Source organism: Clarias gariepinus, chromosome 10 (assembly GCF_024256425.1).
Source record: "Clarias gariepinus isolate MV-2021 ecotype Netherlands chromosome 10, CGAR_prim_01v2, whole genome shotgun sequence".
NCBI classification, from domain to species: Eukaryota; Metazoa; Chordata; class Actinopteri; order Siluriformes; family Clariidae; genus Clarias; species Clarias gariepinus.
The window spans coordinates 27,850,032-27,871,367 of NC_071109.1; the positions used below are offsets into that span (position 1 = coordinate 27,850,032).

Here is a 21,336-nt window from a genome sequence, read left to right on the forward strand (position 1 = left end):
AAAACGTTTTTTTTTTACAAATATATTAAACAAAACATTGTTAAAATAGGTAAATTAAATGTTTTGCATTAGCATCCATACATCCGACGTGAATTGATTTCAGAATAAAAGTCTTTAAATCGCTCACGCAGAGCTAGGCAATTTTCTTAAACGTTTATTTAGTCCTCATGTGGGATGTTGTTCCTGTAGTGTTTGAATGCTAAATAAATACTTATATCCACAAGATATAATTATAAGCACTTTAAAATGTCCTTATAATAGTATCTCAAACACGCCCTCCCTGGGTGGTGGGATTAAAGTGGACGTATTATATTCGTTAAATTAAATATTTACATATTTAAACTCAATAAAAACGTATTAATTTGTAAAATGATTGTAAGATCTAAGACATGCTCTACATCAATGTTTTTTTTATTCTAAAACATTTTTTTTAAAGAAACGTGTGGTGAAAGCTGTGCCTTTCTAGACCGCTAGTTGGCAGTAAAACACCATAATGTTTGCTTTACAACCTTAAGTCTTTAGAGAAGAAGAAAAAGAAGACATCAAAAACATGCTGTCCTGCTATATTTAATTTTTAGAGGTTTGTGTGTGTGAGCTTTTTAATCTTTATATTAATATATAAACATAACATTATTAGGATTTGGAGTTGAACATGCTTATGTAAAATTTGTGTCGTTAATATTACTAACTAACCTTAGCTGTTAGTGGTGAATGTCACCTTAGATAGTGTACACTATTTAAATTTCTCAGCCTTCAGTCTGCCTCTAATTAAACTGACTTTTTTTTTAAATGAAACTGTTGCACGATATAGATAAAGTCTGTGTATAAAAACAGTAAGATCTTTATTCTGCTCTACTACATTAATTTGTACAGATTAATGTTGTGTCAGTCTTTTAAGTCTATCTTAAGAGTCGACCCCTGAGTTATTTTTTTCAAAATCAAGGTCAAGTAGGCTTTATTGTCACTTCAACCATATACAATTGGTACACAGTGAAACGAAACAACATTCCTCCAGGAGCAAGGTGCTACATGCAACATAAACTTACAACATAAATTAACAGAGAAGCTAAACTAGCTAATTAAGAGGCCTAGTTAGCTGGCTAGCAGAGACAAGATAGATATTCCTAACATAAATTACAACATAAATTAATTAAAACTAACTAATCAAGGAAGACTATCTACAGGTTTTACAGACAACATAAAGTGCACGTGCAAATGTGCAAACGAGCAACAACAAAGTGACAGTGCGACAATTGACATATTAGAACATAAAGAACATATTATTCTCTTAAATGCTTTTTAAAATTTAATTGAAATGTTTTATTTAAAATATGAATGCAAAAAGATGCTTACTGTAGGTGTGTGATTGTGTATTTCTGGTAGGGAACGATATTGTCGTGATACCTAGGTGCCGATTTGGTTAATACTAGGTGGTATCAAAAAGTTTTAAGACTAGTTTTGTAACACACCAACAGATGGCAGCACTAGGCATAAGTCAGCGTGCCAAAAGACATTGTCCTGTGGACATCCGGAGCCGTGCAACTGGTGCTATTCTGACCACATCATAGACAGCAAGTTAGAACAAATAGTGAATATGAAATTCTGTGTAAAACTGGGAAAAAACTGCCACAGAGACCTTTGTACGATTCTGCAAGTTTACGGGGATCCTGCAATGAGTCATTTGAAGTGTTTTGAGTGGCATGCATGCTTTAACAGTGGAAGAACATCACTGGAAGACAAGGAGAGATAAAGACTTTCAACGCACTCAACCTCAGAAAAAATGTTAAAACTGTTTGTTCATGATGATCGTTGGAGAACAATCCACAACATTGCTACCACTGTCAATGTGTCATACGGAACAATCCAGGCAATCCTCATGTGTGATTTGAAGATGTGCCATTGTTGCTGCCAAGTTTGTCTTTTGGCTGCTGACCCAGGAGCAAAAGGAGTCCTGAGGATGACTCGTGCTTCATGTCATGGATCAATAATAATAATAATAATTTGTCATTTGTACCTTACAGCACAGTGGAAGAGCCCATCATCTCCACGACCGAGGAGGCGTGGCAGGTCTGCAGCTCGACCAAGTTCATATTCGTTGTCTTTTCTGACATTCACGACATTAAGCATCAAGAATTCGTCCCCAAGGGCCAGACCATCAGTAGCTGGTATAATTCTACTGCCAGGTTTTAAGGCATTTGAGGGAGGACAAAAGCAATCCGTGCGAAAGCGACTGGATCTGTGCCGCGCAAATTGCAAAACTTTTTGATATCACCTCGGTTATCACCATTTGGTTGGTTTGTGCCTATTGTATGCTGAAACTGCTTCATATGCAAAATTTCGATTCATAAGGGAGTTTTGTATGCCGAGGTTCCACTGAATCACGATTTTACAAATATCCAGAGTCCATATTAAATCTTTTCTGATTTTATTACAATTTTAAGACTTTGAAACATCAATCAAAAAAATTGTCATAACTCAAAGTTTTATACCTTACCTTAATTTAACAGCATAACCACTGAATAATTAAATGTAGCTTGTTCCAAATAGCATTAGTTTTCTCTTTTTAATACTTTGTACTGTACATGTTATCCAACATAATCAATATTTCTAAACAAACGTAGCAAATAATTTATTCCTACCACATGGGACATAAGTGTGTGAGTAGTTCAGAGTGTACCACTGTAGGATTAGAAATGAACAGCCTCAAAAACAGCTAATTTTTTTTCCACATCTCTTATTTTTAAAGTCTCTGTGATCTAAATGTTATTTTAAATCGATTTTACAAAATGTCTTGTGAAATAAAATAATTCTATTAGTTAGGCTGAGTAAGAATTTATTAAATAATTTTAACTCTTAAAACCTTAACCCTAAAAAATAATAAATTTTGTGAATGTGGTTTGGTTTAGATTAAAAAAAGCTGTTGTTAGAAAAAAATTTACTCTCATTGTTGAATTGAGCTAGATAATCAAAGACACTAAAAATCCTAATAATACTAGATACAAATTTTCATGTAGTCTAAAGTCTTCAACTCAGTATTTGTGAACATGTCCGTGTTGAATACTGATAAATGGAAAAAGTGGCTCATTTTATTTGTGCTTTAGATGTACAGTAAGCATTAAATTTGAAAATCTGTTGTAATACAGATGAAAGCATATTTATTTCCTTATTTCATCCAGTTGCGATAACATTTGCTGATAGAAGATGCCCGCGGGTGTGTCTTGGCCGAAGTACCTAAAAATGTTGGGAGCCAGCATGTTGTCCATGTTTGCTGGTGCCGAGGTCGTCCATCGATATTACCGCCCTGATTTGGTATGCTTTTCATGTTATTTTTTTCCTTATAAAGGATGAATTTATTTAGTAAGAAAACGATCTATAAGCACTTTTCTTTTTTTTTTTTTAAAGAGCATTCCGGAGATTCCTCCGAAGCCTGGAGAACTGCGAACAGAACTTCTTGGACTGAAGACTGAACAGACATCCTCTGAGAAACACTGATGATAATAAATCTGTGTGTGTTTGTATATGTGTGTGTGTGTGTGTATGTGTGTGTAAACCTAATGTAAAGATGTAAACATGTTTCAGTATGGTGACCTTGAAATACTTTATTCCTTATTCAAGAATAAAAGTTCTTGTATTTTTATAAATGTGATTTTGTTGGATGACATAAACATATAACAGAATTCCAGTTCTTTCAGATTCTATGTTCTCTGAGTTTTAGACTAATATAAAATGTCAACAATATTTTAAACTATTTATTTCATTGCAGCTTTGTAACAGGGGTTCTCAACATAGTGTGTCGCCTGTGGGCTGCATCTGTTGCATTTAAATAAACTATAAACACTGTCCACTTTAATAGGAACACCTGTCCATATGCACGTTTATGGAGTTCTCCAATCAGTCAGTCATGTGGCAGCAGCACAGACTCCTACAGATACAGACCAAGTCTGTGTTCCGTTTTACAGGGAGCAATGTTGAAAATTCAAGGAGCAATTTTTCCGACCACATTACACAAAGTTAATGCTTCATTACTGTCCTCACTTCCATTCTTCGTCTATACCGCTTTATCCTGTATACAGGGTTGCGGGCGGCCTGGAGACTATCCCAGGAGACTTGCACACTATGTTAAATTTGGGAATGCCAATTAGCCTAATCTGCATGTCTTTGGATTGTGGGAGCACATGCAAACTCCATGCACACAGAGACGGGAATCAAACCCGGACCCTGGAGGTGCCAGGCAACAGTGCCGCCTCATTACTGTCCTTACAGGTTTTTAATAATGTGTTAAAAGGTTCTTAATGCAAGTCCAGTAATTTTAAATCCCCTTAGTTGTTTTTTGGCTCGGTGCATGTCAATAATTTATGTTTGACCCTTCTGAAATTGTGACTTATTTTCCAGGCATATAGGAGAAATGTTTTGTGCACATACACTATGTGGACATAAGTACTGTATTTGGCCAAAACTGCAATAACATTGAATCCAAATACTTCAATATGGAGTTGGTCCCCCTTTTGCAGCTGTTAGAGCGTCCACTCTTTCTGGAAGGTTCTCCACAAGATTTTGAAGTGTTTCTGAGGGAATTCCTGCCCATTCATTCTGTAAAGTATTTATGAAGTCAGACACTGACGTTGGACGAGAAGGCCTGACTTACTCGCAATCTCCAGCTAACATTTTTATTAGAGTTAATTGCCTTAACTAATGTGAGAAATCACTGCAGAAGCATGTTTAACAGTCTTTCTCTTTCACGTTACAAAATAATAAACAGCGTAGCAAGCGTCGCGCTCGCGCTCGTGGGACCCGCGCACAGCGCAGAACGCTGATTGGTCACGTAAACGGTGACGTAAGGGCTCGCGTCACGCTTAGAGAAATGAACCAGGCCTCGAGGCGAGGCTGTCTACAGAGTCAGACTCAGAGCCGCCACTTCAGCTCCACACGGGTCCGGATCCCCGGAGCTCCCGCCACCCGGAACACTGCCGCTAGTCTACAGTTAGAGCCATGCCGGTGTTGTCTTTGCCCCTGTGTCGGCTGCTCAGGCCCCGGGGGTGTAACAGCAAGCTGTTTAAGCGGGTGAAGGCGCTCTACACGGCGTGTGCAGCTCCGGCTCTCGGCTCCAGCGGGAGGATCTGTCACCCAGAGCCGGGACACGCGCTGTCAGCGGCCGGCATGTGCACCAGCGAGCCGCGGGGAGACACCACCGACTGGCTGTGGTCTGTGTACAACCAAACGAAACGGCACACTGAAGGTTAGACCCTGTAGTTCTGTAATAAACCAATAAACCTGAAAAAGAATCAGACTTTCAGACAGGGCTGTGCGATATGATACCGAGAAGCCATTTCTACAACTTGGATCACGATATTCAGGTTTGCTATTTAGATAGATAGATAGATAGATACAGTAACACACAAACAGACTGTGATTGCACAATGTACAGTACAGTCCTGGCCAAAAGATTTCAGAATGACACAAATATTCATTTTCACAAAGTCTACTGCTTTGTTGTTTATTCTTTTAGATCTTTTTGTTAGACTTTATTATGGTATACTATATATATATATATATATATATATATATATATATATATATATAATTGCACTTACATTTAGGCATGTGGCAGACACTCCTATCCAGAGCGACTTAGAAATGTGCTCATTAGACAGATCCCTACACTGGATTACCAGTTACTAACCATGCACCATCAGTCAACACGGTAGGGAAAGTTTTTTGCTTTGTTTTTGCAATTCGCCCTGGCATGCTGTCAATCAAATTCTGCACCATGTCTTAATTGACGGCCTCCCATAATCAATTGCGTTATCAATTTGTTAAAAAGAATTTGTACTTTTTTTTTTTTTTTTTTTTGTCCATCCAACTCTTGAGCATTGACCACAAGTTCGCCATTTAGGATTAAGGTCTGGGGAGTTTTTCTGGCCATGGACTTAAAATTTCTATGTTTTGTTCCCTGAGCCACTTAGTTATCACTTTTGCCTTATGGTATCATGCTGGATGCTTCACGTCACCAAACTGCTCTTGGATGGTTAGGAGAAGTTTCTCTCCGAGGATGTTTTTCTACCATTCTTAATTTATGGCTGTGTTCTTAGGCAAAATTGTAAGAGAGCTCACTATCAGCTCTATCGGCTGAGAAACGATCTCACACATGATACTGTCGGCATTGACACAGGACTGATAGTAGCGGTCACCTTTTCTTCCCCGGACAAGCCTTTGACATTTATGAGTTGCTTGTAATTATAATCAGTTTTACTCTAGTAACATCTGGTAAAAATATTTTAAAACATTATAGCCGCAGACTTTGTAAAAAAATAATATTTGTGCCATTCTGAAAACTTTTGGATGTCCGTTTATCCTACATACACAGTGGTAATGTGAGAACTGACCAAAAGTTACCTATGCAGTGTTAAGAATAAAAAAAAAGACAAGATGTATAAAACACCTATAAATAAAGCATATAAATCACAATTAAAAAAGGGAATTAATAAGCAAAATAAAGTCGTTGTTCCATACTTTGTTTACGTCGTTTACTCTCAGGCTCGTAGAGATAAATCCACATCTCATCACCAGTGATGATTCTCTTTTAAAAAAGAAACTTTTATCTTCCTTAAAGTATCGGTCCAAATTCTGTTTGCACATATCCAAACGCTTCTGGTTAAGCTCTTTTGTAAGTTGTTTCAACATCAGGTACACCTTGAGACCACAAAAAGGAATCACTTTATGCTTCTCTTCTTTCATGCAAATCATAAGTGACATCCATTTTTGCTCGCACCACAGTTACAGATGAACTGATGTAACATGTTTACACCCACACGGCAGTGACTGTGGAGACAGTAGCCCTGATAAGTGCAGTCTGCAAAATTTTTAATGTAACCAAAGTGACATATTTTTGTGGTGTGGCTTTACAGTGATCCATACAATGCACGAGCCCGTTTGACCCCCGACGTCCAGTATGTTTGACTGGTCTGGTCACTCCGTGCCCTTTGCCCTTGTCCTCTTAAAGAAGTTTGCTTGGGCACGGTTGAGCTGGACCTGAGAACAGAGCTTAAACATTATGACGTCAATAGTCTTATTCCTATTTAGAAAAAACGGTTTAGTGAACAAAATGACCCCAAATAAGCTCCAAGGTAAATAAGTTTATGTGCCATTTGAGTGCTTTATGCTCTTAGGTGCCAATAATATTCCTTAGTATAAAAGCTAATTAAAGATACAGCACAAGCTGAAGATACGGGTTCAAAATATATAACTGGTTTCCCCCCGGTGACAAAGAAAACCACGTCTCTGCTGACCATTTTACGATTTAAAGGAGTTCCTGGAAGGCTAGAACCTACCTTGATGGCATGCAAGCACTAGTAACACTGAGATAAGTGCATTAGTGTAGCAGGGGATTATATAGAGAACAACTGACCATGCTACAGACATTCTCTGTTTAATCTGTTTAGCTGGATCAAAGCACATGTGTATCTACTTTGAAATACGGAGGACTTTAAACCCTCAGCCACTGTCATTAATTTTACTGTAGTAACTGAATAACATGCTTGAAATGAATATGTGAATAATGAGCAGGGACATTATTTTACACCTCAGGTTTAATCCCAACGATCTCAAACAACTTTGTGAAACCGGATACCATTTTCGCCAACAACGAGATGAGCTTGCAGGACATTGAGATCTACGGTTTTGACTACGACTACACCTTGGCCTTTTACTCCAGCCATCTCCACACTCTGATCTTCAATGTGGCTCGAGATATTCTCATCCAACAGCACAGGGTCTGTACACAATGATGTATGCAGTGTATAAGTCTCAAAACAGTTCAGTTGTTTAAAGTCATTGATGGAGAAATAATTTATGTTTTTGTTTATTTCTTTGAAAATAAAATTAATCAAAGATTCCAGCAAAGAAAAAGATTGGTGGTAGTTAAAAGTTGTGGTTTTAGCACTTGCAACACCGCAACATTTTTTTTCTTTAACATCTTTTTTTCCCCCTTCATGTCCCTGCAGGTTTATTTAAATGTTATTGATTTCATACTGTGAGGTTTATGATGGATCGTAGTCCGGAGCAATATTTGACCCTATATTCGTTTCTCTGTTTGCTCCAGTACCCAGAAGGATTGAAGTCCTATAACTACATCCCTGATTTTGTGGTTCGGGGGCTTCATTATGACGTTCAGAAGGTGTGTAGCTGCTCATGGGGTGTGCTTCGGGTTTACATCATAGTATGACCGTGATCTCTCCTACATGTTTTCAGGCTTTACTGATGAAGATCGATGCTTTTCACTACATCCAGCTAGGAACAGTTTACAGGTATGTAGTGCAGGTAGTACCTGTAAGATTCGCACTGGGTACTAGTTGCATTTTATTTTATTTATTCATTTTTTTCATTCATTTATTGTATTGTATTGTACAGTGGTACTTCTGCCTTGCGAATTTCCGCCTTAAGAACAAAAAGGCCAGTCACGTGTACATCTGGTTGCACGAGCAAAATTTAGTGAAGGCATTGCACCATAGGTCCCAAGAATGTTATCAATCATGTCAGGAAGAAGAAACAGAGCCAATTTCAGTTTCCGTGTTTTAAGGCAGTCCGTGCCAAGAGAAATCATAAATTAAGGTTAAATATGGTTTAATGTCTATTTATTTTGTACTTGCATGTCTTTTCTAAATAGTTTTATATGCAAAAATATGATAATGTTGGAAACTGATAATATTTTTGGGTGGCTGGAACGGATTATCGGCATATACTTAATTCCCTACAGAAAAATGTGTTTCTCAATACGAAATTTCATCTTAAGAACTCGCCTCCGGAACGGATTGAATTCGTATGTTGAGGTGCTACTTTATTGTATTGTATTGTATTGTATTGTATTGCATTAATTTTGTGGAATTGTGTGTTCTCCTGCAGGGGTCTTCACCCTGTACCAGACAAAGAAGTCATTGCTATGTACGAGGGTTCTCATGTACCTCTGGAAATCATGAGTGACTTTTATGGCAAGGTTGGTCATTTATAAACATGCCTGGTTTCCACAGACAGTGTGTCAGATCTTTGATGTGAAGGCTCTGTTTTCTCAGACAGTCTAAGACCCTATGATTATGTCTCTATGGCAACAACACAGGGAGCTCACTTTATGTAAAATACTGGCATAAGAAAAAAATCTTTGCAAAATTGTTTAAAATGGTGAATCCATGCCTGAAGAAGGAAATAATTATTTTACTGACAGATCAGTAAGGCAGTCACGCCACATAACCTAGACATGTTTAGTATTTTTTTTGTTTTTTTTCCTTATGTTTATTCCTGAGGCTAATGTTCAGATCATGACTTCTCTTACCACTGCTGAGCAGATGACATGCAACAAACCTAATCTATGCTCAGCAAGCCTGTTCCTTATATCTTCTGATGAGAAATCTCTTCACCACTTGAGCGCTATCACCACCCTTTAACACCCATCCGACTGTAGCGACCAACAAGCTGAGCTCCCTGGAGACACCAGATCAGTAACCGAACCTCGCACATTATCTCCTCCATAAACACATAGTGGACTAGTGCCATATGAGTAGGTTGTTATTTAAAACATAATGTTTAGCTGTTCTGAATAGTTCCTGTAAGAACAGTGTTGTATCAAGTGCATTTGCAAAACCCATCAAGCACCATGATGATGAAACCGGCTCTCATGAAGACCATCCCAGGAAAGCAACACCAAAACGTACCTCTGCTGCAGAGGAGTAGTTCATTTAAAGTTACTAGACTTAATTTATTTAGATTTAACAGATCCTGCATTTAAACTCTCTCTCTCTCTCTCTCTTATTGATCCAACCTTTGTTCACTGTCTATTGTCTATTAGTGTATAGGGCTTGCTTTTGTCCAAAATGGAAGAAAAAAAAAATTATATAAATTGGTTCTTCGAAAAATTTGGCATTTTTATGTGTTTTAATCAATAGTGTTACCCGTTGGTAACCCTACACATAAAATGTCTTAAGTCTTAAAACTCACTTACTTGTGTTCAAAGTAAGACGAAAAAAAGAAACTGGAGTTAGAAGCCAGTCAGATCAGTTTTTACAATTCAGTAATGCGGATTCAATCTTTTCTGGGATTTAATCATGTTTCTAATGTGAGATATTGACTTAGAAATCTGGTGTAACTTACAACTCCTAGAGGTTTTGTCGCCGAATTCAACTAGGACTTTACTTGTCTTGTCTTTCCTCATATCCATGCCCTGTTGTGTGCAGAGCTCACATGGACTCACTATGAAACAGTTCATGGACATCTTCTCACTGCCAGAGATGACCTTGCTGTCGTGCGTCAATGATTACTTCATGAAGCACAACATTGACTATGAGCCTGTGCATCTCTACAAAGACGTCAAGGTCAGACCAGAAGACACAAAACACTACTATTATATACATATACATTTAGGTCATGCGAGTAACAAAAATGTTGTTAATACGCGAGGCATTCGTGTCAACCTGAGACTTTTAATTGCAGAATAACACTTTTCTCCGAGTAAAAATGTACTCTTTATTTCTTTATATACAGTAAGCACTAATGCATTTATCTCAGTGTTACACTAGTGCTTGAATACGATCAAGTTTGAATACGATAGAAGTTTTTTTTAAAGCCAGTAAATCTGCTTCACAACAGACTGGATTGCACCACCACATGATTACTTTCCTATAACGGCATGCATTTAACTGCCTACTTACTGGGGTTGGGCAATGAAACTGAACTACTGGCCAATTTAATGTTGGAGGTTTCATGGCTAAATTTGACCATCCTGGTGCCCAATCTTCTTTGATTGCACATTCCACCAGTAAGAGCATGTGAAGGTTTAATTAGCAGAGGAATAGCACAGTTTTGCTTAAAATTTTGCAATGCACACAACATTATGGGTGACATATCAGAGTTCAAAAGAGGACAAATTGTTGCTGCGCGTCTCGCTGGCGCATTTGTGACAGCAAGTCTTTGTGATGTATCGAGAGCCACGGTATCCAGGGTAATGTCAGCATGCCACCAAGAAGGACCAACAGAGTAACTGTGGACGCAAGAGGAAGCTGTCTGAAAGGAATGTTCGGGTGCTAACGCTGATTGTATCCAAAAAGCATAAAACCTCAGCTGCCCAACTCACTGCAGAATTTAATTGTGCACCTCAACCCTCCTGTTTCCACCAAAACTGTTCGTCAGGAGCTCCACAGGGTCAATGTTGCTATAGCCAAACCTTTGGTCACTCGTGCCAATGCTAAACATCGGTTTCACTGGTGCCAGCAGTAAAAATCTTGGGCTGTGGACAATGTAATACATGTCTTGTTCTCTGATGAGTCCACCTTCACTGTCTTTCCCACATCCAGGAGAGTTACAGTGTGTAGAAGCCCCAAGGAATCATACCACCAGACTATTGCATGCTCAGAGCAAAGCATGGGGGGTGGATCAGTGATGGTTTGGGTTGCAATATCATGGCATTCCCTAGGCCCGAAACTTGTGCTAGATGGGTACGTCACTGCCAAGGACTACCGAACCATTCTGGAGGGCCATGTGCACCCAATGGTTTAAACATTGTATCCTGAAGGCGTTGCCGTGTATCAGGATGATAACGCACCAATACACACAGCAAGACTGGTGACAGAGTGGTTTGATGAACATGAAAGTAAAGTTGAACATCTCCCATGGCCTGCACAGTCACCAGATCGATCTAAATATTGTTGAGACACTTTGGGAAGTGTTTTGGTGGAGCGAGTCAGGAAACGCTTTCCTCCACTAGCATCATGTAGTGACCTGGCCTCTATTCTGCAAGAAGAATAGCTCAATATCCCTCTGGCCACTGTGCAGGACTTGTATCTGTCATTCCCAAGACATATTGATGCTGTATTGGCCATAAAAGGCAGCCCTACACCATACTAATGAATTATTGTGGTCTAAAACCATGCGTTTCAGTACAATTGCAACGGCGCTTCAAAAAGTGAAATTGCAACAGTGCAATACATTGGTGTTCAACCAGTGTTGTCTGTGAGGTGCAGAATAAGAACAATAGAACATAATGCAAATGCATTTTATTTTGTCTCTCAAAAATTTCACTCAGTCTTCCAAAATCACTAAATAAAGTTATGCAGTGACTCCATGCCTGAAGCTCATCCTGAAGTTCAACACAAAGCAGAACCTTCTTAGAATCCTAACTCATGTCCTTAGCACATGTTCTCTCCATGACATTTAGTTGACATAGAGGTCAGCAGTCTGTACTCACATAATAGAATTTTGGATCCTGTTCATGCAGGATAAGTGCCTAGAAGTGTCACTTTTTCTGAACTAAATGAATGAGAGTGCTCACAGGAGGGTGACTGGCAGGGCCGCCATGTTCGCTCGACTTCGTTTGAAGCTGCAAACTGGCTCTTTGTTCCAAGCTTTGATTTTTTAGTGTCTGGTATTTTCTGTGTTTCCAGGAGGCCATAAGAGATGTCCATGTGAAGGGAATCATGTATCGAGCTGTGGAAGCGGATATCGGTACGTTTAAAAACGCTTAGAATTTATTGTTTTGTTCTTTTGTTTGTTAAAAAACTGTTCTTTACAGTAAATCGATCACGCAAAGAGCATTTTAAACATTGTATTAATGAATTTATGACCTTAATATAGTTGGAGTGATTCACTTGAAAGAGGCCCTGAATATTCTGTAGGGTGTTTCCTTGAAATCTCCCACTCAAGGGCATCCCGGCGTATTTGAAGCTCCATATACTCAGCTGCACATACAAATCTAAACATCTTTCAGATTGCTTCATCCTAGCGAGAGTTATTACAAAATATTCAGGGCCTCTTTCGAGTGAATCACCCTGCATAAATATGGTGATGTCGGTATAAACAGTATATTCACACAACTTTTTTTTTTTTTTTTTTCCCCTTTCATAGAGAAGTATATCTGTTACGGTGAACAGACCCATGCTGTTTTAAAAAAGCTTTCAACAAATGGAAAGAAAATGTTTCTGATCACAAACAGCCCCTTTGATTTTGTGTAAGTGTAATCGAATGGCTTTCACACTTCACTTAACATTATTACTGTGTATACTGATTATTATGTCCGTCTATGTTTAGAGATCGAGGAATGAACTTCATTGTCGGAAAAGACTGGCGGGATTTATTCGATGTCGTCATAGTGCAGGCCGACAAGCCAAGTTTTTTCAATGACCGTAGAAAGTGAGTTCCTGGAAAAACAGGAAGTCATAAAACTGAAATTGGTGCTTGGATGAATGAACTCGGGCACAATTACAAGCAACCTTTGAAGCTTACGTGTGTGTGTGTGTGTGTGTGTCTTTAAAGGCCATTCCGACGAGTTACTGAAAAAGGAATGTTGCTATGGGACAGAATACACCACCTCGAGAAGGGGCAGATTTATAAGCAGGTGCAGTATGCCCTTTAGGCTGAACCCAGACATGACAGCCAGCTCATGTGTTCCCCCAGTGCCACTCCTGTCCTGGATATTGTAAAGTTTATATTACAGCATTAGAGCATTACCATTTTTTTTTTTTATCGTTTGGGTGATTGTGTGCATTTCTTTGTTTCCAGGGAAACCTGTATGAGTTCCTGAGACTCACGGGCTGGAGGGGCTCGAGGGTTTTATATTTTGGAGACCACATCTACAGTGACCTTGCTGTGAGACACTCATGCAAACAAACTTTGCTAGTGCACACACTAGAACTAGGCATTATGGGTAAAAAAAAGTTTCTGCCAAGTGCCTCTGAGCTTTCTGTATAAAATGACTAAAATCTGCATGCAGCAGTTCGATACCACTATCATTATTACAGGCATATTACAATGTTTTAATTTAACCTGCTATATATGTACATGTTCATGTTGAGTTGAAAGAAAAAAATGAAAGAAAGAAACTGTTTATTCAAAACTGACGTAAAATAGATGCCAAGGAGAGTTGAAAATATGTGACGGCTAAAAAATAAAACAAAAAAAAACAGCCAAATCTTTAGTTTAGTTTCATTTTAACTTACACATTTTATTAATATTATAATCACCTTTATTATTAAATATATTAAATATCTAATTTCCTTTATTGAACAGAAAATTTAAATTTTTCTTTAATTATCAGCCAATATATGACTCTTTTATACCTCTAAAATCTGCTCGGCTTCAAAATATTTAAATTTTTTAAAATTGGAGCATTACAAGGAAATATACATAGCTGAAAACTTACCATCAAATTTTTTATTTAGTTTACAAAAAAATTACTTCCGTTTCTAATGCAAATAAACAGAATATAACAAATTATAAAATATAAATAGAATAAATGTAAAAAGTGTTATACAGTGGAACTTTGGATTATGAGCATAATTTGTTTGTATTTCAAAACACTCGTAATTCAAAGCGAATTCCCCATAAGAAATAATGGAAACTCAAATTCTTTGTTCCACAGCCCAAAAAAAAAAAAAAAAATTAATAATAATTAATACAAAATATAGACCCAGCAGGGGAGACGATTACCCACAATTCCGCAGCGCAAGAGAGAGAAAAACCAATGGTTTGGTCTGCTCAGCTGTGATCACGCGATGCTCGGCATCATGACAAGACACGCATGCGTGATACATGATACTTAGTACTTGTAAACCAAGACTTGTTAGTTTAATGTTAGATTTTTTTTTTCAGCACCCAAACTAATGAGTTGTTTTTTTTCAGTAGCTGCTTGTCTCTCATAACAAATACTGAATGTAGTAGTAAATATAATAATATAAAATGTAAAATTTAAATATTAATATTGAACTGTTTAAAAAAAAAAAAACTTAAGAAAACATGTATATGTTGGATATCTATCAATTAATTAATCTTTTAATCTTTAAATAGAATTACTAGAGCTATTTTTTGGTATCCATGCACAGAGCTACTTGGTACAGTACATGTGGTACAGTATCACATAACTGTTTGAAACAACATGGCTTTGAATTTGGTCAGTGAAGGACAGTGTGTATAAATATAGAAATTTGTTAAAGAATTTTACAAACACAAATAAATTCTTATGGATGAACTAAAATAACCCTTATACCTTTTAAGTATCAGTTTATTTTTCTTTTCAAAGTACAGTAAAGGAAAATGTACTGAAATTCTTTCATCCGCTACAGACAAATTAGTGGTAGATTAGGAGAACTGAGTTACATACGATTGGAATGTAGACTTGCCAGGACAAACAGCACAGCACAGTGAGTTCCCAGGACTGAAGTCTAATTTAGGGTTTCAAGCAAAATGAGTGATGTGCTTCTGTTTTTAGGACCTGACCCTGAAGCATGGTTGGAGGACAGGGGCCATCATCCCTGAGCTACGGAAGGAGATCAAGATCATGAACACGGAGGAATATGTACACACCATGACATGGCTGCAGAGTCTGACCAATCTGTTGGAGCAGATGCAGGTTTGGTTTTATTGAGTGATTTTTAGTGGCTTCCTGGATGATTTTTAATTCAGTTCGGTTCAATCCATTTTTTTATTCGTATGGATCTTTTAGCAAAGGTCATGAGGGTGATATCAGATAGCAGGGATTAATCTGCAGTCATACTGAATTGTGTAACTTAGAGAGAATACTAATTTAAATGTATGTCTTATTTGGCCATATTTGGCAAATTCTATAGATTTTAGTAGCCAAGGTAGTAATACAGTAATCCTGGCTCCAGGATAAATAAGAGTGAAAAGATTCAAACTATAAATTGTATAAATAATAAAATATCACCAACATCGCAAATAAATATGTGCGGTTACAGGGGAGAGCAAACTTAACAATCAGCAAAACTCACATCCTGAAATAAATCATAAACAGTACAGGTTATGGAACCGAAATAAGATTTTGGATCTTTGATTATATTCAGAAAATTTTATTTCTATGTGTCTAATCTGTGTGTGGTAGGTGCACCGAGACTCTGCCTCACAATCAGTGATTGAGCAGTGGATCAGAGAGAGGGAGGACCTCAGGTAAGTCTGCCTTCTTAATTATTTACTTACGCCAATGCAGCAGGACAGGAAAGTGCCGGTGTGGGTGCAGGCTTTCCTTCCAACCAAGCCGAAGCCACACCCGGAAATCTGTTGAAAATCAAGAATGACTAATTTAACAGGAATCAGGCTTCTGCTTGGTTGGTTCACACACACACACTACTTCCCTTTGTGGATCCAGTTTGACATCCCTGCACGAATGCATTTTTATATATTGTAGTATCATAATTTTAGTGTTTTATTATATTTCCGGACTACATTTAACATACAGTATATAGTCAGTATGTAGTAATACAAAGTATATAGCGATGGAAAATCTGACCCTTTTCAGTGAATCAGATCTTGTGACTCAGTTCACCAATAAGAGTAAGCTCCCACATGACGTAGCGTATTATTATTTTTTCTCTAAACGAGACTGATTGTGATGACATCCATCCTCTAAATTTTCATTAACAAATTATGACTTTGTGTTACAGTTTCTAAAAAAAAAAAAAAAAGGATCATTATAAAATCAAGGCATTAAAAATACAGGACAAATCCCTGCATTTATGTTATTGTGCCTGCTGGATCTGCACTTCATTAAGGAGATTAATTTCCAGTTATCCTAATAAATGATCACCTCCCATAATCCACTAAATACACACAATACATAGCGGATCCTTCCTGTCACGCTGCTTTTTATCCACCACTAATGAGAGTGCACATGCTTCACCATTCAGTGTTCCAAACAGAACAGATGTTGAAATGAGGTCTCAATGAGGTCATTGTCTACATTAAAGAAACAGCTGGAATAATTGTTTAAAAATACTGTAGTTTTTTTATGCACTATTTCTTCATGTGAATCACTATGTGGTCTTGATTTGTCAGGTTTCAGTCGAAGAACATGTTCAACAGTCAGTTTGGCAGTCTGTTCCGCACGTGCCACAACCCGACATATTTCTCCCGCCGCCTCTCACGCTTTGCAGACATCTACATGGCCTCCCTCAGCTGCCTGCTCAACTACGACCTGCAGCACACGTTCTATCCGCGCCACACTCCGCTGCAACATGAGGTCTCGTTCGGGCCAGAGCAGTCCAGCATAGCCATTAACACTCCCTTTCAGAACCATCGTACAGGCTCAGACTAAATAACAGGACTAATAACATGGTATTATTTTATTTATATATATATATATACATATAAATATGTATATGTATATATATATATATATATATATATACATATATATATATGTATATGTATATATATATTCTAAAATTGTATTAAATGTACAGCAAGAAGTTTAGCAGCAGGTAGATCAGCCGTATGATCTCGATCTTACCATAAGAGTTTATGGTAATGACTGGTACTGATGAAGACATGGACAACTTCCAAAGTCAAGATGTAGATTATATCATTATTATTATAAAAAATGAAGGTTTGCATGTACTTCTGGCTATGCGTTTAGATACTAGGGCTTAACTGTACTAGGCCTAAAATCATGACATATGACATACCGTGGTTCCAGGTCTCCAAGCTATAAAATGCTGAATTTTCAGGTTTTGTGCTGAACTGTAGGACGTTGTTGAGGCAGTGTATGAATATACATAGCTTTTATGATGTATGCATATTTAGTAACAGCCTTAAGTCAGACTCTCTCTCTCTCTCTCTCTCTCTCTCTTTCTGATGGTACCAATCAAAGGTTTGGCCACAAGTTTGTATATATTTTTCTACATTCTAGAGCAAATACTGAAGGCATCCAAAATATGCAATAATCTCCACCCTTTCATGAAGACCTCCTCAGGAAAGCAAGACCAAGACTTACAGTACCTCTGCTCTAGAGGGGAAGTTCATTTAGAGTTACCAGCCTCAGAAATCACCAATTAACAAACAGCACCTCAGATTAGAGCCGTTACATAAGTACCAGGCACATCTTAATGTTAACTGTTCAAACGAGATTATTGTATATTTCGGATGCCTTCAGCATTATTTTACAGTGTAGAAAGAAATAAAAATCAAAAAAGAATTAAGAGGTGTGTCCAAACCTTCCACAGGCATTTCCTTTTGTACACCACAACACTGAATTTGAAATAAAACACTCATGATATGAGCAAAGTCAAAAGTATGATATTAACCATTTAGGAATTATCATGTTCAAACATGTGCCCTATTTTGAGGGCTCACAAGTAATGGAACAAACTATAAATTGTGGCTCAGTTGGTTAAGGCTGTGGGTTACTGGGTTACTGATCGGAATGTCGGGGGTTCGAACCCCAGCATCGCCAAGTTGCCACTGTTGAGCCCTTGAGCAAGGCCCTTAACTCTATCTGCTCCAGAGGCGCTGTAAGCTGGCTGACCCTGCGCTCTGACCCCAGTTTCCTAATTGGGATATGCGAAGAAGACATTTCGCTGTGCTAGAAAGTACATGTGACAAGTAATTGAATTTTCTATTCTTCTGTTATTCTGTTATACTTGGATGAAAATCCTTTGTCAACGACGACCTGATGTCTTGAACCATGGACACTCCCTTAAGATGCTTTGCTGGGCCTTTAGCTGCTGCACGATTGTGGGTCTTTCTGTGAAAAGCATGCTCAGTTTGGTTAAGAGCAGGTGATTGACTTGGCCAGTGAAGAATATCCCACTTCTTTGCCTTGAGAAACTCTTTGGTAGCTTTTATTGTATGATTTTTCTTCATTATTCAGCTGCAATGTGAAATGGTTTCCTTTTAGTTTTGCAGCATTTGGCCTATATACTCCAGAATTCATCCTACTACTTTTATCAGCAGTCAGGTGATCAATAAACACCTGTGACCCAATTTCATTGGCAGTCATGTTGTACATGCTTATGCCATAACACTGCCTCCACCATATTTGACAGATGATGTGGTATGCTTTGGATAATGAGTAGTTCCTTTCTTTCTCTATACTCCTCATTCTCTTTCTTATATTATTCTGGGACAAGTTACTTTTGGTTTCCTCAGTCTAAAGAATCTGGCATAGTCTAATCTGCCGTGTTCTCGAGCGTTATCAGTGTTTTGCACCTTGTCGTGAAGCGTCTACTTCATAAAGCCGTCTCTTGACTCTGACTCTAGACTTTGACATTGACATGCATACCTCATGTTAGAGTGTTCTTAACTTGACTAGATGTTGTGAAAGGGTTCTTCTTCATAGGCAAAAACCTGCAGTTGTCTTCCATGGTCTTCTAGGCCTGTTGCATTTACCATTTGGTTTATTTTTTATTTTTTTTAAAGCATAATGATGGAAACCTTCACTTGCCTAGACGCTTCTTTGGACCTTTTTGGACACTCCAAAAACCTTCAGGCCTTTTATCTGCTTGATTAGTCATGAAGTAACAAGGGAACAGGTCATACCTGCATCTGCTGGTCAACCATTTGTTCCATTACTTATAAGCCATTGAAATGGTTGTAATTCCTGAATGTTTAATGCCACATTTTAGCCAAACTCATTGAATTAAAGCTGTACCTCTTGTTTTTGCTTACATCAGTGTTTCATTTGAAATTCAATGTCCTGGTGTACAGAGTCCAAATGCCAAAAAAATCATATCTTTTTATCATGCTCTTTCTTTCTTCCTTTCTTTCCCTCTCTCTCTGTGTTCAGTATGTGATGTACTGTACAGTATTGTATCTGGTTAAAGCAGCTGTTGCTCAGTCAAGTGACCAATACATTGTCTGGTCTAATGTGATGTAATCAGCTGCCTATCACTAGGCAATATAAATAATTGTATTGTAATGTACTGAAAAAGATCTTTGCACTTCATTTTTACCCAGACATGACTTAAATCATCATTTTTGCTTAGAAAATAGAATTGCTTTTATGTGATGTATTATTATTAAATTTTTTTAAGAATGGGAAGAAAGGGAACTGATCTGAAAAACCCAGAGTGCCTACAGTATTCTGTAGCTCTTCTGACTTTATAGTTTACTCTATTCGCTTTGATATGACTTTTTATTTGAAGTCATTTCTGATTTATTTATTAAACAGCTTCATGAAATGTTTGTGTATGTGTAACTTGACCACGTCATTATCAAATGTTATTCATCTCTAGTTTATAGTTTAAATTTGTGGTCAGTGTAATTAGTGCAGCACAGTTTATCGCATAAAAATCGCAATATGGCAATCGTAATGTGGAACTTGTGCAATTATTTAATCACAAAAGGAGGCATTTTATTACATGTGATATACGCATAGTCTGGAATATGTGTAGAGTTTGGCAATAATTTACTTTTTTTTTTATAATTTTGAGTTAATGAATAAATATTGGCAAACATCATCTTAATGAGATTGTGTGTCCAGTTATTTGCTGCTGTCCTACAGTAGATAAATAAATTTAAATACAAAATGGTGCATTTAATAGTTGTCAATCTTTCAGCTGCTCCCATTGTGTGGTCACCACAACTTGGCACAGGTTTTTGCTCTTCCTGACACAGCCCTCCCATTTTATGGGCACTGCATCCACTGGCTGGGGTTTGGGCATTGGGTGGTAATCAAACCCAGGCAAGAAACCTGAGCCATCAATTACATTTAATAGGTAAATATAACAATTTGAATTGTAATTGCATATTGCAATACAGTATGTCAGTCAGAATGTTGTATACTGTATATTATATATATCATTTTTTAAGCAAATCGCGCAGCCCTTCTTTTAATAGTTTACACTGATATAATTTTATTTTAATAAGCTGCACTGAGACTTGGTGTAAATCACTAACCTCCTTTTATCTGTTTAAATTTTAGCTAATAAACTTTACAGCTGATTTATTGCTTGGTTATCACATTTTGAAAGGTAGCCGGGCTCACCATAATTAAAACCATAATTAAACTTTCCATTCTACATTAACAGACATGAAGAATAAGTGTATAATGTTATAAGAGTGTATTAATTAAAGAAAAAAACCCAACATAAACCACATCTGTCACAAGGTAATTTGATTACTGCTCTAAAGTGATTATTATTATTTTTCAAACTCACCATGTCACCATGTGTTTTATTCATCTTGTACTACAACAACCTGCCAAAGGGTGCAATTACTTATTAATTAAATAAACAGCTTTTATTAATTAGTTACATGTCATGATACAAAAAAAACCCACAAATTTCTCCACCAGCAGCTCCGGCGGTTAAGACCAGCTGCAAGTAAATAACAGGTTTATATTAAGATAGAATGTGCATAGAAATTAAATGTGAATATTCTAACATTAAACCCCAGAGATTTAAACAATATCACACTTGAGGAAGTGCTGTTGTGCTGAATAGCTGCACCCTTGTGTCTACGACCGCTTTACACCCGTGCTGATATTCGAAAAGCTAGTGCACTAGGGTGTATATTCACTTGTCCAACCCATCAAGTAGTGCCCTTGATTAGAGGTTACAGAGGGATTTGCGA

General features: G+C 37.5%; 2 protein-coding genes across 3 annotated transcripts; both read left to right on the forward strand.

Annotated features, from left to right (window-relative positions):
* The first annotated feature begins 489 nt into the window (after positions 1–489).
* On the forward strand, positions 490–3,651 carry LOC128532162 (protein brawnin). Of its 2 annotated transcripts, XM_053506388.1 has the most exons (4): positions 527–580; positions 2,022–2,067; positions 3,177–3,309; positions 3,403–3,651. In XM_053506388.1, exons 3-4 carry the CDS (start codon positions 3,202–3,204, stop codon positions 3,490–3,492), a joined length of 198 nt encoding a protein of 65 aa, XP_053362363.1. In that variant the 5' UTR covers positions 527–580; positions 2,022–2,067; positions 3,177–3,201; the 3' UTR covers positions 3,493–3,651. The 2 variants fall into 2 exon arrangements, with proteins under 2 accessions (XP_053362362.1, XP_053362363.1); XM_053506387.1 differs by lacking the exon at positions 2,022–2,067 and having other exon boundaries at positions 490–580.
* A 1,246-nt stretch (positions 3,652–4,897) lies between these two features.
* nt5dc3 (5'-nucleotidase domain containing 3) lies at positions 4,898–17,111 on the forward strand. The gene is made up of 14 exons (XM_053505968.1): positions 4,898–5,236; positions 7,585–7,769; positions 8,099–8,173; positions 8,248–8,303; positions 8,899–8,989; positions 10,221–10,358; positions 12,423–12,483; positions 12,883–12,985; positions 13,066–13,167; positions 13,291–13,372; positions 13,537–13,623; positions 15,242–15,382; positions 15,872–15,936; positions 16,822–17,111. The coding sequence occupies exons 1-14, from the start codon at positions 4,990–4,992 to the stop codon at positions 17,078–17,080; spliced, it is 1,692 nt and encodes a 563-aa protein (XP_053361943.1). The 5' UTR covers positions 4,898–4,989; the 3' UTR covers positions 17,081–17,111.
* The last annotated feature ends 4,225 nt before the right edge of the window (positions 17,112–21,336 follow it).

Excerpts from the sequence above, each read along its gene's own strand:
- LOC128532162 (XM_053506387.1), top strand. The coding sequence starts at position 3,202 with ATGCCCGCGGGTGTGTCTTGGCCGAAGTACCTAAAAATGTTGGGAGCC. Across the intron at positions 3,310-3,402 it reads GATATTACCGCCCTGATTTG|AGCATTCCGGAGATTCCTCC; the intron begins GTATGCTTTTCA and ends TTTTTTTTAAAG.
- nt5dc3 (XM_053505968.1), top strand. The coding sequence starts at position 4,990 with ATGCCGGTGTTGTCTTTGCCCCTGTGTCGGCTGCTCAGGCCCCGGGGG. Across the intron at positions 5,237-7,584 it reads AACGAAACGGCACACTGAAG|GTTTAATCCCAACGATCTCA; the intron begins GTTAGACCCTGT and ends TTTACACCTCAG. Across the intron at positions 15,937-16,821 it reads AGAGAGAGGGAGGACCTCAG|GTTTCAGTCGAAGAACATGT; the intron begins GTAAGTCTGCCT and ends TTGATTTGTCAG.